This window comes from Sminthopsis crassicaudata, chromosome 5, assembly GCF_048593235.1.
Source record: "Sminthopsis crassicaudata isolate SCR6 chromosome 5, ASM4859323v1, whole genome shotgun sequence".
Taxonomy (NCBI): Eukaryota; Metazoa; Chordata; class Mammalia; order Dasyuromorphia; family Dasyuridae; genus Sminthopsis; species Sminthopsis crassicaudata.
In genome coordinates this window covers 230,203,037-230,219,313 of record NC_133621.1, presented here as the reverse complement: position 1 = coordinate 230,219,313, position 16,277 = coordinate 230,203,037, and the positions used below count along the sequence as shown (strand labels likewise).

General features: G+C 35.2%; 1 protein-coding gene across 1 annotated transcript in view; it reads right to left on the bottom strand.

Annotated features, from left to right (window-relative positions):
* Positions 1-449: 449 nt before the first annotated feature.
* TFCP2 (transcription factor CP2) overlaps positions 450-16,277 on the bottom strand; it is a 65,903-nt gene continuing 50,075 nt past the window's right edge. The window contains exons 11-15 of the mRNA XM_074270370.1: positions 7,587-7,677; positions 5,995-6,137; positions 5,222-5,364; positions 2,774-2,825; positions 450-2,347 (exon numbers count right to left, since the gene is read on the bottom strand). Of these exons, the coding sequence (XP_074126471.1) occupies positions 2,310-2,347; positions 2,774-2,825; positions 5,222-5,364; positions 5,995-6,137; positions 7,587-7,677 (467 nt within the window). The 3' untranslated portion in view covers positions 450-2,309. The remainder of the gene's footprint in view (positions 2,348-2,773; positions 2,826-5,221; positions 5,365-5,994; positions 6,138-7,586; positions 7,678-16,277) is intronic.

Genomic DNA, 16,277 nt, shown 5'->3' with positions numbered 1-16,277 from the left:
CAGACTTTACTTTCATTTTGCTCAGAGATGTCATTTCTCATTTGGTTGGCTATTATCTCTCTTGGTAGTACCCACATCTTCCTATCTTATCAGCTCCTCCTATCCACTATCAACTCCATCTAAAATTCAGATGTCAAAATGATCCACACTGTGAACCTAGAAAATATTTGAGATTGGCTTGGTTGAATGGATTGTGAAAGTACTCTCATTGCTTTGTATTTGGCCCTGGTACATTAACCAACCATTTTTTCTTCCTCAGAATTTTGAATTATACTCCTAGTAAGAATTCAAGTCTTTATTCTGAATGGTTCAGAAGTATCATTTTTCAAAGAACTGCTAGAAGGCCGTGTTAAGCAAGTTGTGATTCCATGTCTTTTTTTTTTTTTGGAGGTGTGTGTGTGGGGGGGGGGGTAAGTGAGGTGTGGAGGAAACGAGTGGAGCCGGACAGCTAACTATCAAATATCTTTATTTCTTCAACTTAAGTAAAACAAAAACTACTTTTAAAAAAAATTTCATTTCAGGTACTTATTGTAGGTTTCATTATTATACAATCCTTTTCAGACTGACACACAAAAGAGGTCTAATAAATTTTCTTGGCAATAAAGACAGCCTACTAGTAATCTGAGGGAGTCTCACTTAAGGAGAAACAAATGCATTTCCATTATTGGGACTTTGAATACTTTTCTCAAAACACTATGACAATTATCATAATCTATGACAAATGTATCATGAGCTGACACAAGAATCGAGGTCAATGCTGAGGAACCTTTGGCTATGATGAACTTGAATATGTGGCATAACTGTGATTATTCCCAAAAATGAGAACATCTGAGAGAGATCCTCCAAAAGGTATGTCAGGTTGGTTAAGTAAAACTTTTGTAGAAGTAACCAAGAAACCATTTTTAATCTTTTCTACCTTAAAGATTTTCAATTGGCTTTAAACCAAAAGAAATTAGATTACATTGCAGGATAACTTTAATGGACAAAAATTTCTTTTGTATAAAAACCAATTAAGTTTTATCAAGTGCTTAAAAAAAAAATCCAAATCCATACAAGAATCTTTTAACATTGTCTTCTTCAGCTGTAACTCAATCAGTAAAAGAAATTTTAGTATTCTACATGTAAAACAAGAAAGGTATACCCACAGACACAATCACTTTTTTAAGTAGAACACATATGGGAAGGGTGTGAATACAAATATGATCATAGAAGTCTAGATTTGAGAGCTAAAAAGGACCTTGGAGATCACTTTATTCACATTATTTATTTTATAGATAAGAAAAGAGAGGCCCAAAAGGATTAAGTTGCCTAGGATCACAGAGTCAATTAATGCAGAGTTAAGAATTAGAAGCCAGGTCTTGATTCCTGGTCTAGGGCTCCTTCTACTCATGAGAAAGACTCTCTTAAAAAGTACCCAGTTAAGAATACTACATAAACAAAAGTGCCTCTTACATAAGGAATGAGGGCACAGGACAGAACAAGAAAAAGGTCCTATATATTAAAAGGTCTAAAAACTTCACTGGGAAAAATTAACTTTGGGAAGAACAATCAGTGCTCAAATCCTGCCAACTTTACTGTGTAATAGCGCTCCTTCCCTACAAAAACAACCCCCCCAAAAAACCAAAATGAAAATGAGCCCACATATTTCATTTTTCATATCTCTTGACTCTACTGGTGGGTCACTTTTGACAGTTGTTTCCTTGATTCTCCATGTAAACTCACATTTCTCCACAGCAATGCAGGATCACCATGTAATGTCAAGAGGGTAACACATACAGTACATGGGGAAAACTTTTTTCCCCCCACCATTCTGCTTTCCAGGAATAAGTACACTGCTGTGAAAGCAGAGACTGCAAACATGTCATGTTGGTTGCTGGGTAGTCTAAAGAATAGAGATATTCATTTTTATTTATATATTAGAAAAAATTACATTGCTCCAGATTATCATAAATTTAGCATAGTTCAATTAAACATCACACAATTCCCATCATCATTATGCCCTACATAAAGTCTAAATGATGTGACAAGTTTCTATTAATATTCAACAACAACACAGTCCAGAAATTATAACTAACAAAATAGCTGCAGAACTGCATATGCCAGGCAGGCGTTTGTGTGTGGCAAGAGGGTTGGGGCAAGGAATGGAGGACTGGGATTTACACCTCTGGAGTGTAGCACCACCCCACCTCCCACTCTCCATCAGTCAGGCTCCAGCAGACCTCCAACTCTCTATCCATATCCCTCTGCAAGAGGGGGAGTGTCCAAGGGGAGAAGGAAACAGCAGCTACCCAGCATGGGATGTTCCCCTTCTATTTCAAAATGATATGGTAGCTATCATTGGTTTCCGCTGAAAAAAAGCAGAAAGATCATTTGTCACATCCAAAACACAGCCAAAATGGGGAAACGTGGGATAGGTTCTTAGAAGATAAAGATCAGAGAAAAAACAGTATTTCTTAGCTTTTACAACAAAACAATGCACCTGTAGCATAAAAGTAGTAACAAGTAACATGAACTATTACTGGAGCAGGAAAATTGCCACTAACTGAAATAGCTATGAGGTGGCTAATAAACATTAATAATGGCATAATATAATTTATATTAAACAAACTCTTAGAGCTTGTTTTTTCACTGACATAACAAAACTAATATTATTTTCCTTTTCTTCCTCTCAAAGAGATGAAAAATGTGTGAAAATTTTAAAGTATTTTAACAAGTGATAAATTGGAAATATAGGCATACTGATATATGTATATTTTTATTGTTCTATTATTACCTTTCATTGTGTCCAGAACAAAACAGGCTTCCTCCTGAAAGTTCTGAATCATCTAAAAGAAGCAATAAAACTTAGTGAAAAAAAAATGCTCCAAATTACTTATATAAGAGAAATGTGAATTAAAACAACTCTGCGTATCATCTTACATTTATCAGATTGGTTAACATGACAGAAAAGGAAAATACAAATGCTGGAGAGGATCATGGAAAAATTGAGACCCTTATGCACTGCTGATGGAATTGTGAAATGGTCCAACATTTTAATGAACAATTTGGAACTATATCCCAAGAGCTATACAAACTATGCATATCTTTTTGCTATAACAATCTCACTATTAAACTGTATTCCAAAGAGATTATAAAAAAGGGAAAAAGACTCGTATGTACAAAAAATATTTATAGCAGCCTTTGTTGTGTATGGCAAAAAACTGAGGAGAATTCCTCTCAATTGGGAAAAGGTTGAACAAGTTATAGTATATGAATATGAAAGAATACTATTGTGCTATAAAAAATGATGAAGGGGATGGTTTCAGAGAATCCTGAGAAGATCTATGTGAACTGATGCAGAGAGAAGGAAGAAGAATCAGGAAAACACTATACAGTAACAGTAATGTTGTAACATTGGATCAACAATGGATGAACTGTGAAAGACCTGGCAATTCTCATGAATACAATTCACCAAAATTCCAAAGGAATTGCGATGAAAAGTGATGTCTACCTTTAGATACAGAACTTAAAAAGAACTCATGGTGCAGACTCTCTCTCTCTCTCTCTCTGGAACATGATTATTGCGGAAATATGTCTGCATGACTTCACATGTACACTGAGCATTTTATTTCATGCCTTTTCAGTAGATGGAGAGGGAGAGAATTTGGAAGTGAAAATTAAAAATTAAAAGACCAAAGCTTCTAAAAGTTTACTGGATCATAAGCACATTAGCTCAGTGACATTAATTAACAAACATTTATAAATTTACTATGTTCGAAGCACTGTGCTAACCACTGTATAAAGATAAGTAAGTCAAACAATCTCTGCCTTCAAGGAACTTATAGTCTCATTGGGGAGAAAACATGTACACATATGAGTATATACAGGACATATACAAAATGAACACAAGATAGTTTGAGGAAGGGATGTGGACTGAAAATAATTTGTGGAAGGGACCAGCGCAGGCTTCATTTAAAAAGTAGCATTTGAACTAAGTCTTGAAGACAGAGTAAGACAGAGGGGTGATGAGAAAAGCACTCCCAGCAGTGGAAAGCAAGTGCAGAGGAATCAACAGATGTGTGATGAAGCATGTCATGTGCCAAACACTGAGCAGAACACTATTGTTAAAAGAGTTAGAGAAGAAGGAGTAAAAATATAAGAAGGCAGGAAGGAAGCTAGATTATGAAGAATTTTAAATGTCAAACAGGAGAGTTTATCCTTGAAGCAATGGGAAGCAATGCAGTTTATTTAGGGTGGGTGACAAGTCGATCAGACAGGAATTAGGAGAAAATGGAGAGCTATGGAAAGATTAGATTGGAAAGGCATGGACGATATACCAAAAGTAAGAGGCTGTTGTTGAAGTCCAAGTGAGAGATGATGAAGATCTCAAATTAGGGTGGAGCCTTGAGTGGAAAGGAGCAGATATTTGTAGAGATGTGGAGAAATGACTAAATTTGGCAACTGACTGGATATGTGGGATGAAAATTTAGGATGATACCGAGGTTGTAAAGTTTTCACCCAACAGTGATAGGTAAGTCTGAAAAAAAGATTGCTGGTTTGTTTGGTTTTTTTGGAGGGGTAGGGGAGAGAGAAATAATAATGAATTCTTTGTTGGACATATTTGAGATGCCCAATGATTATTTGGTGCTGTGGGATTGCAGCTGAGAAGACTACAACTAAATATACAGTGACCCAATAATTATTTATTAAGGTCTTACTCTATGCCAGGGAAAGTACAATAGTGGAGATAAGCAAATAACTATGTACATACAAGACACATCATACAGAGTAGATGGAAAATAATCTTAGAGAGAAGGCACTATCAACAGAGGGTCCTGAAAAAGGAGTTATATACAATGTGGAATTTTAAGTTGTCTTGAAGAAGAGAGGGATTTGGGAACCATTTGCATAGAGTTAGTCAGCTTTTATAACATTTCAAGTAAACTGAAAATAGTTAGCTTCTTGAATTCCTCTGCCTTTGAGCACACAACCCTCCCACTATTGGGTCTTGAATAGGAAGGCTATCCTTCTAAACTCATGTTCTTTATATGGCTAGTCTTCAAAAATCTTCAGTCATCTGCCCTCTTGCTCAGGTATTTCACGTGTTTGAAGAAGACATTTTAGTTGTAAGCAGAAAAAGGAGTCTGATAAAGAACAGTGCCTAGTATATTTGATTGGAATTGTATTACATGCTACTTTCTGGAATGTTAAATTGCTTGATAGAACTCTACTCAGAATTTACCTCATCACTGATGAGCACATGGATTCCTGTTGGCCCCTGTTTGTAGATCTGATTGATCTGACAAGGGGAAATACTGAAAAGCTGAGCAATTTTCTCTGTCAGCTCAACAGTTGTCAATTCTTCCAGAAAGATGGCATGGTACACTGCAAAGTGAAGACAGAATCAGAAGTCAGGGGCAGATTGTTTCCTAAGTAAAGATATTCCTGCATAGTTAATCAACCAATAGAACAATCAAAAAGTATTTATTGCTTTCCTACAATGTGCCAGATGTGAACTAACTACTAGGAATATAATAAAGACAAAAATGACATAGCTCTTACTCTTCAGGAGCTTATATTCTAGAGGGGAAAACAACATGTACATATGTTGGTAAATATAAGGCGGATACAAAATAGATATAACGTGATTTGGAGGAGGGAGGATGTTAGGTAAATGCTTCATGTAGAAAGTAGCATCTTAACTGAGTCTTGAAGGAAATTAAATTCTAAAAGGAGGAATCTCTTCCAGGCATGAGGGACAGAAAATGAAAAAGTAGGGAGAAAGAACATGTAGTAGTGCTATGTATGAAGAACTGGACCAATGAATGTTTGAAAGGAAGTAATGTAACATTAGAAAAGAAGTTTGGGGTTAGCTTGTGAAAGGTTTAAAAATGTAAACAAAGAAGTTTGTATTTTTCCCTAGAAATGTTGCTTAGTGGACCCCAATCATGTAAACCCTTGGATCTTCCTCTCACCTCTCTTCGAATCCATCTTGTTTTCTTCTGAATGACTTACCAAAGAAAGCACCATTTGAGTCTCCATTCTCTTGTTTTAGCTGCTGCTGTGATGGTGGCTGCTGCTGCTGGTGCTGTTGCTGCTGCTCTCTCAACTGCAAGGATTCCTGACAAACGTAAATGGTCAGCCTGGGTCTCACCATCCTAGGGAGGAAACATCTTATAAGGCAGGCCCATTTTGTGAGACACCAACTTTAAAGGTAAAAATCAATACTTTGTGACCAATAAGACCACTTTCAAAAGAAACTAAAAATATAAATTCTAAGTCAATATACTACGGACCAGGCCCAAGATTTGTTTCAAAAAATTCTCAGCAGACCATATTGAGTCACCATCTATACCATAATTCAACCTATTTTCTTGCGAATACATTCCATCACCTACCAGTATGACATTAAATTGCTTATAAATGAGGTCTTTTGCCCTACTCCTTTCTCCTTAAAATATCACAGTTTCTATTAAAAGGAAATGATCTATGATCTAGCACTAAGCAGTGAAGAGTGAACTTAATAGATATTTATTGACTGATTAATTGCAATGGCATAGATTGCTCTAAGGTGAGAAAACTCCTTATCAATACATGTTGGCACTTTCTTTAGAACTTACTGTTTTAGGGCGTTATCTGGAGCAGTGTAGTCAAACTCAAGTAGAAATGAATCCTTGCCTGCTGCATATTGGGTTAGAAAGGCACAGATCATCATTATCTATGCCGTTCTGTATGTTTACTTTATTTATTTATTTATTTATTTATTTATTTATTTATTTATTTATTTATTTATTTATTTATTTATTTTTGGGGGGGGGGGGAGGTTGTGAGGCAACTGGGATTTAGTGACTTGCCTGGGTCACAAAGCTAGGAAGTGTTAAGTATCTAAGGCTGGATTTGAACTCAGGTCCTCCTGACTCCAGGACCAGTGCTCTATCCACTGCACCATCTAGCTGCCCCTACTATATCTTTATTTATTATATTAAACATTTCCCAATTGCATTGCCCTTGGGAGCTGTACTTGCAGTTTGCCAATTCTGGCCTAGAGCCCTTGGGGGCATTGTTGAAAATGTCTTGCCTGGGGTAATAAAGCCAGTCTGTGTCAGAGAACTTGAACAACTGATCTTATGGCTCTAGGTCTGGTTTTCTATTAGCACCCAGTTTCTCTTCAAGCCAAGTCTTAAAATTTTATTTTTTCCATAAAGTCTTCCCAAACTCAAAAACTCCAAAATGCGCCTATGCTAGTCATGTAGTTAATACAAATACTTTGTTCCTATGCTGCAGTCACTATTTTAAATTGTGCTGGCATATGTAGCAAATGTTTATTATCAGTGTTGTCAGAGCAATAAGTAGGCAGGGGCTGGATACATGATATCTAATATACAATGAGTACTTTTAACACTCAAAATGGCCTCTGCTCCATTTCATTCATCCCTAAATTACAGTATAATTTCTCTTCTCCATATAATAAAATGTGTGGTAAGATAAGGCATCCTCTGGGCCACAATGAAGAAACTGACAGGGTAGCTAAGTGCACCACAAAGTACTGTGGACCTCACCCAAACCAATGTGTGAAACTTAAATTCACCCTAAAACTAATTACATACCGCCCCTTTAAAGAATTAAAGAGTCGGATTCCATCAGCAGGGCCACAAATTTGAATAACATCATCTCTGGTTAACTTCAATAAATCTGCACCTAATAAACATAAAACAAAAACATGGAGAATAAAGCAAAAGTCTGTTATACAAAACAACATGGATTTTAAAGAAAATTTTATAATATTTAATAGAAAACATCCACATTCCCTTTAAGGTATTATATGGGACAAAATGCAGAATAGTAGGAAAAGTATAGTGAGCTTCCTCGCAAAAATCCAAATGGATCTAGGAAACATGGCAGACACAAATCTGATGGGGAAATGCAAGTCAGTGAATCACGTTCCCTGCTCTATCAGTACAAGAAGACAGAGACCTGCACGCCAGAATTGAGTAAGAGGAGTAAATGTGCACCAGGGTGAGAAGCAGTCCAAGATCCATCCTGGGGCTGAAGCCTGAAGAAGAATGAGTAAGGCAAGAATTTTGGACCAAAAGGGAGAGTATAGTTTCATCTCTTTCCCAGCAGAGCTGCTCACATGTCTGACACTGGCCAAACTAAGGGCAGTTGTCAAACTACTACTGGATCAGACTGCTTCAGTAGTGCTATTGGTTAGTAGGTCTAAAGACTGTTTGATATAACAGAATAACATTCATTACCCCAAAAAAGCAGCAACTAGAACCACTTTAGACCTTATCTCCAGAAGCACCAGAATCTACTCCTAACAAGTACAAAAGCAAGAAACAAACTGGAAGAATGAGCAAAAAAACAAAACAAAACCACATCAATGGGGGAATGAACAAACAAGATATAGCATATGATTGTAAAGGAATGACTGTGCTATAAGGACAAGATAAAATGGTTTCAGAAAAATCTGGGAAGACATAATTTGATACAAAGTGAAGTGAGCAGGACCAGGAGAACAATGTAAATGATCAACTGTGAAAGAATTAGCTTCTTTGATTAAATATAATGATCCATGAAAAAAAAAAATTATTTTTTTTTTGAGGCTGGGGTTAAGTGACTTGTCCAGGGTCACACAGGCAGGAAGTATTAAGTGTCTGAGGCCACATTTGAACTCGGGTCCTCCTGAATTCAGGGCTGGTGCTCTATCCATTGCGCCACCTAGCTGCCCTGATCCATGAAAATTCTAAAGGATTGGATGAAAAGTGCTATTCAGCTCTAGAGATTGATGAACTTAGAATGAAGACAAGCATATTTTCTTCTTTTTTTGCTGCTTGCTTTTTTTTCCTCCCCAGAACATGGTTAATGCAGAAAATATATGTTGTATGACTTTATATAGATATATAGTGAGTATGACATTTTAAAAATCTTATTAATTAAGAGGGGGCTGAGGGAGGGAAAAAATTTGGAACTAAAAATAAAAATAAAGTTATAAAAAAAAAAAATCAAAAGAATAAAAAAAAATTCATAAAAAAAGCCTCAGAAAATTACAGCTTGAGAACATTTTCTTTTTTATTAAAGCTTTTTATTTTTCAAAACATATGCATGGATAATTCTGCGACATTTAACTCTTGCAAAACCTTGTGCTCCAATTCTCTTCTCCCCCCCCATCCATGACTAGTAGTTCCATATATGTTAAACATATATTTAATGTAATAACAATATAGTATATTAACATATATTTAACATATATAGATATATGTTAAATCCCATATATGCATACATGCTTACACAATTATTTTGCTACACAAGAAAAATCAAATCAGACTGGAAAAAATGAGAAAGAAAATAAAATGCAAGCAAACAACAATAAAAAGAGTGAAAATGCTATGTTGTAAACTATAATTAGCTCCCACAGTCTTCTCTCTGAGTGCAAATGGCTCTCTTCATCACAAGATCACTGGAACTGGTCTGAACTATCTCATTGTTGAAGAGAGCCACATCCATGAGAATTGATCATAGCATAATCTTGCTGTTGCCATATATAATGATCTCCTGATTCTGCTCATTTCACTTAGCCTCAGTTCATGTAAGTCTCTCCAGGCCTCTGAAATCATCCTGCTGCTCATTTCTTATAAAACAATAATATTCCATATACCATAACTTATTCAGCCATTATCCAACTGATGGGCATTCACTCAGTTTCCAGTTTCTTGCCACAACAAAAAGGGCGCCACATTTTTGCACATATAGGTCACTTTTCCTCTTTTAAGATCTCTTTGGGAGATAAGCCCAGTAGAAACACTGCTGGATCAAAGGGTATGCACAGTTTGATAACTCTTTGAGCATAGTTCCAACTTGCTCTCCAAAATGGTTGGATCCATTTACAGCTCCACCAACAATGTATTAATGTTTGGGCACATTTTCAACTACGATTTCTTTTTTGTTTTGTTAAGGTAATTGGGGTTAAGTGACTTGCCCAGGACAGTCACACAGTTGGGAAGTATTTGGTCTCCATTACCTAGCTCCCCCACAACTACAATTTCTGAAAGCGATAAAACAAGTGTTTTAAAAGAGTTAAACTATTTGTGGCAGCTCTTTTTGTAGTGGCTAGAAACTGGAAAATGAATGGATGCCCATTAACTGGAGAATGGTTGGGTAAATTATGGTATATGAATGTTATGGAATATTATTGCTCTGTAAGAAATGACTAGAAGGATGAATACAGAGAGGCTTGGAGAGACTTACATGAACTGATGCTGAATGAAATGAGCAGAACCAGGAGATCACTATACACTTCAACAACGATACTGTAAGAAGATATATTCTGAAGTGGTTATTTCAACATAGAGAAGATCTAATTCAGTTCCAGTTGATCAATGATGGACAGAACAGCTACACCCAGAGAAAGAACACTGGGAATCGAGTGTAAAATATATTGTATCTAGGATATACTGTAACACATTTAACATGTATGGGATTGCCTGTCATCTAGAGGAGGGAGTAGAGGGAGGAATGGGAAAATTTGGAAAAGTGAATGCAAGGCATAAGGTTGTAAAAAAAAATTACCCATTACTGTAAAAAAAATTATAATTATAAAATTAATAAAAAAAAAAGTTAAACTATGCCCAAAGGGCTATCACATTGTACATACCCTTTGATCCAGCAGTGTTTCTACTGGGTTTGTATCCTAAAGAGATCATAAAAGACGGAAAGATACCTATATGTGCAAAAATGTTTGTGGTAGCCCTTTTTGTTATGGCAAGAAACTGGGAACTGAATGGATGCCCATCAATTGGAGAATGGCTGAATAAGTTATGACATATGAATGTTATAGATTATTGTTTTATAAGAAATGAGCAGCAGGATGATTTCAGAGGCCTGGAGAGACTTACATGAACTGAGGCTAGGTGAAATGAGCAGAACCAGGAGATCATTATATATGGCAACAGCAAGATTATACCATATGATCAATTCTCATGGATATGGCTCTCTTCAACAATAAGATGATTCAGACCAGTTCCAGTGATCTTGTGATGAAGAAATCACGAGAGCCATTTGCACTCAGAGAGAAGACTATGGGAACTGATTGTAGTTTACAACATAGCATTTTCACTCTTTTTGTTGTTGTTTGCTTGCATTTTATTTTCTTTCTCATTTTTTTCCGGTCTGATTTGATTTTTCTTGTGTAGCATATTTGTGAAAATATGTATGGAGGAATTGTACATATTTAACATATATTGGATCATTTGCCAACGGAGGGAGGGGAGAAAGGAGGGAAAAAAATTAGAAAACAGGGTTTTGTAGAGGTGAATATAAAAAATCATCCATGTATATATTTTGAAAATAAAAAGCTATAATTTAAAAAAAGGGGTGGGGAAAAGAGTTCAAAATATTTTTTATAAATAAAATAATGGCACTAAAGGGGGGGAAAAAACTATGAGAAAATAAAAGAGCCATGGAAGAAAAACTGGAAAGGGAATTATAGTGTGGTATAAGTCTTGGAACAAAACTTTCCCTAAATGATGTATAAAAGAGATAGAGGAGAGAAAATTTAAGGATCACTAGACTACTTGAAAGTACATATTTTAAGAAGCCTTAAAGGAAACTGATCAGAATCAGATTACAAAGCAGAACCAAAATGAATCTATTTGTCACCTTCTGAAAGAAATCCCTAAAAGAAAACTCCTAGGATTATCATAGTCAAAATCCAGAGCTTCCAAATCAAAGAAAATATACTGCAGTCAGCCAGAAAGAAGGAATTCAATTACAAAGGAGTCACAATAAAGATTGCACATAATTTAGCAGCTACTACTACAATGAAGGAGTGGCGAGCGTAGAATATAATATTCCAGAAGGCAAAAGAGATAGGCTTATAAGCAAGAATAATTTACCCAGCAAAACGTCATCATATGGAGGAGAAAGGGAGGAATGAACTTTTAATAGAGGACATCCTAGAATTATTGGTGAAAAGATCACAGCAAAGTAGAAACTCTAAAGTTCAAACTCGAAGTGTTAAAGGTAACAAATAATGAAAACTTATAAAGAGCTAAAGAAAGATAAACTGCTAAGATTACATTATGAAGAAATTAAAGTCATATCCTCTCTGAACTCTATCATCAAGAGGTCACAGAGAAGTCTAATTAGGCAGAAGGTTTTGGAATGATTCTGTTATATCTTGTTAATTTTAAGAAAAAAAGAGAGGAGATGAGGAATATACTGGGAAGGGTGGGGGAAGGCTAGGGAAATTTAAATCACATCATCAGGAATACCAGTAAACATCAATATAATCAAGGAGAAAGGTTGGGGAGAGCAGCTGACACTTGAAGTTTACTTTTATCTTAATTGGTTAAAGAGAAAAAATATAAACATTTAGCTATGGAATTACATTTTATTTAAAAGGGAAATAGAAGGAAGAAAGAATTAGGAAAACTAAGGATGTACAAAAATACTTATGGTGCTTTTTTAGATGTCAAAGAATATGGGGTGCCTATCAAGTGGGGAATGGTTAAACAAGTTATTGAATATGAATGTAATCAAATACTATTGTATGATGAAATGAAGAAAGGAATGGTTTTAGAGAAATCTGGAAAGACCTATATGAACTGATAGAGTGAACTGAACAGAACTAGAACACTTTATACACTGAATAAATTAGAAATTTTCATCAATATAATGACCAACCACTATAATGACTAACCAGCTCCTGATAGATAAATGAGTAAACATATGTATACACAACTACATTTATGTATGTATATATAGGTATATATGTGTGTGTGTATGTATGTGTGTGTGTGTGTGTGTGTGTGTTTGTGTATAAAAAGAGATATAGATTAGTTTCCTTATGTTGGAATACAGCCAACATGGAAATTTGTTTTCCCTGAATATATATGTTTTTTAAATTAAAAAAAATTTTTTTCCAAATTACACATAAAAACAATTTCTGATCTTTCTTTTTAACAATTAAGTCCCAAGTTCTCATCTACCATCCTTTCTCTTCTCTTCACTCAGAAGGCAATCATTTTGATAAAGGTTTAAAAATGTGCAGTTCTTACCCTTTGATCCAGCAGTGCTACTACTGGGCTTATATCCCAAAGAAATACAAAAGAGGGGAAAGGAGCCTGTGTGTGCCAAAATGTTTGTAGCAACTCTTTTCGTAGTGGCTAGAAACTGGAAGATGAATGGATGTCCATCAATTGGAGAATGGTTAGGTAAATTATGGTATATGAAGGTTATGGAATATTATTGTTCTGTAAGAAATGACCAGCAGGATGAATACAGAGAGGCTTGGAGAGACTTGCATGAACTGATGCTGGATGAAATGAGCAGAACCAGAAGATCACTGTACACCTCAACAACAATACTGTATGAAGATATATTCTGATGGAAGTGGATATCTTCAACATAAAGAAGATCCAACTCACTTCCAGCTGATCAATGATGGACAGAAACAACTACACCCAGAGAAGGAACACTGGGAATTGAATGTAAAATATTAGCACTACTGTCTATCTACCCAGGTTACTTATACCTTCAGAATCCAATACTTAATGTGCAACAAGAAAATTGGATTTACACACATATACTATATCTAAGTTATACTGTAACACATGTAAAATGTATGAGATTGCCTGTCATCTAGGGGAGGAAGTGGAGGGGAAAATCTGGAAAAATGAATACAAGGGATAATGTTATAAAAAAAAATTACTCATGGATATATACTGTCAAAAATGTATAATTATAAAATTAAAAAAAAATGTGCAGTCTTGGGGCAGCTAGGTGGCATAGTGGATAGAACACTGGCTCTGAAATCAGGAGGACCTGAGTTCAAATCCGGCCTCAGACACTTAACACTTCTTAGCTGTGTGACCCTGGGCAAGTCACTTGACACCAATTGCTCAGCAAAAAAAAAAAAAAAAAAAAAAAAAAAAAAAAAAGTTCAGTTTTACCCATGCTTTTTTGCTGTTGTTTTTAAAGTTTTAAGTTACAAATTCTATCCTTCCCTCTGCTCTCAAAACAGTAAGCAATCTGATATAGGTTATATATGTACAATTATGTAAAACGTTTTCATATTTTAACAATATATGTTTATAAGAAAAGTTTTGTTTTTCTTTCATTCTCGACTGGGGCTGGAAGAGAAGGCGGCAATTTTTGCTGATTAAAATTATTATTATTATTTGTTTTTGTCTTTTGCTGAAACACTTGGGATTAAGTGACTCTATCTACTATACCAGTTAGCTACCCCAATTGAAATTATTTTTAAGAAAAACATAAAAATGTGCTGTGTGTAATAGCTATAGTTAATAGAGTGACTTAAATTGTTTTGTTTTCTTCCCAAATTTCTTAACATAATCATTGTTTTAGAGAATGTATATGAAAACTCCAAATTACTAATAAGAAAAATGCAGGTTTCATTTCACATACAGCAACCTGGGAAAGATGACAAAATATGAAAATGATCAATATTTTAAAGGTTGAGTCAATACTCAAATGGATCTAGGTTGCCAATAATTTTGGAATTCCTTCTAATAATGATGATCATCACTCTCCCATTCAAGAACATCTGTATTTTTCTAAAAGTCTGCCACATATTTTCCCTTTTTTGTTTGTTTTGTTTCCCATATGTATGATAAATATGGAAATATGCTTGTATTGTACATATATAACCTATATCAGCTTGCTTACTGTCTCAGCAAAGGGGGAATAAAAAATTTAGAAAACAAAATCTTACAAAAATAAATGATGAAAACTATCTTAAATGTATATTTACATGTTACATTAAAAAGTTTTTGCACAAACAAGATTAAAAGGGAAGTACAAAGCTGGGGAAACATTTTTACAGTTAGTGTTTCTGATAAAGGTCTCATTTCTTAAGTATATAAAGAACAGTGTCAAATTTAAACAATACAAGTCATTCACCAATTGATAACTGGTCAAAGGATATGAACAATTTTCAAATGACAAAATTAAAGTCATCTATAATCATATGAAAAAATGCTCTAAATAACTATTGATCAGAGAAATGTAAATTAAAACAACTCTAAGGTACTACCTCAAAACTCTCAAATTGGCTAAGATGACAGGAAAAGATAATGATAATACATAAAAGATAATGTATTGTTGGTAGAAATGATTCAACCATTCTCGAGAGCAATTTGGACCCCAGTATAGTTCCAAAGGGCTATAAAACTGTGCACACCCTTTGACCTAGCAGTGCCATTACTGGGTCTGTATCCCAAAGAGATCATAAAGGAGGGGAAAGAACCCACATGTGTAAAAATGTTTTTAGAAGCTCTTTTTGTGGCAACAAAGATTTGGAAAACGAATAGATGCCCATCAATTGGAGAATGGCTAAATAAGCTGTGCTATATGAAGATAATAGAATGTTATTGTTCTATTAAAAAAGATGATTTTAGAAAGGCCTGGAAAGATTTACATGAACTGATGCCAAGCGAAACAAGCAGAAGCAGGAATACATTGTATACAATAACAGCAAGATTGTATGATGATCAACTATGAAAGACCTGGTTCTAAATAATGATGAATGTTGGGAGGGAAAACTGGGACACTGATACATTGTTGGTGGAGTTGTAAAAGAATCCAGCCATTCTGGAGAGCAATTTAGAATTATGCCCCAAAAGTTATCAAACTGTGCATACCCTTTGATCCAGCAGTGCTACTACAGGGCTTATATCCCAAAGAAATACTGAGGAGGGGAAAGGGATCTGTATGTGCCAAAATGTTTGTGGCAGCTCTTTTAGTAGTGGCTAGAAACTGGAAAATGAATGGATGTCCATCAATTGGAGAATGGTTAGGTAAATTATAGTATATGAATGTTATGGAATATTATTGCTCTGTAAGAAATGACCAGCAGGATGAATACAGAGAGACTTGGAGAGACTTACATGAATTGATGCTGAGTGAAATGAGCAGAACCAGAAGATCACTGTACACTTCAACAACAATACTGTATGAAGATATATTCTGATGGAAGTGGATATCTTCAACATAAAGAAGATCCAACTCACTTCCAGTTGATCAATGATGGACAGAAACAACTAAACCCAGAGAAAGAACACTGGGAATTGAATGTAAAATATTAGCACTACTGTCTATCTACCCAGGTTATACCTTCGGAATCCAATTCTTAACGTGCAACAAGAAAACTGGATTTATACACATATATTGTATCTAGGTTATACTGTAACACATTTAATATGTATAGGATTGCCTGTCATCTAGGGGAGTAGAGGAAGGGAGGGGTAAATTTAGAAAAATGAATACAAGGGATAATG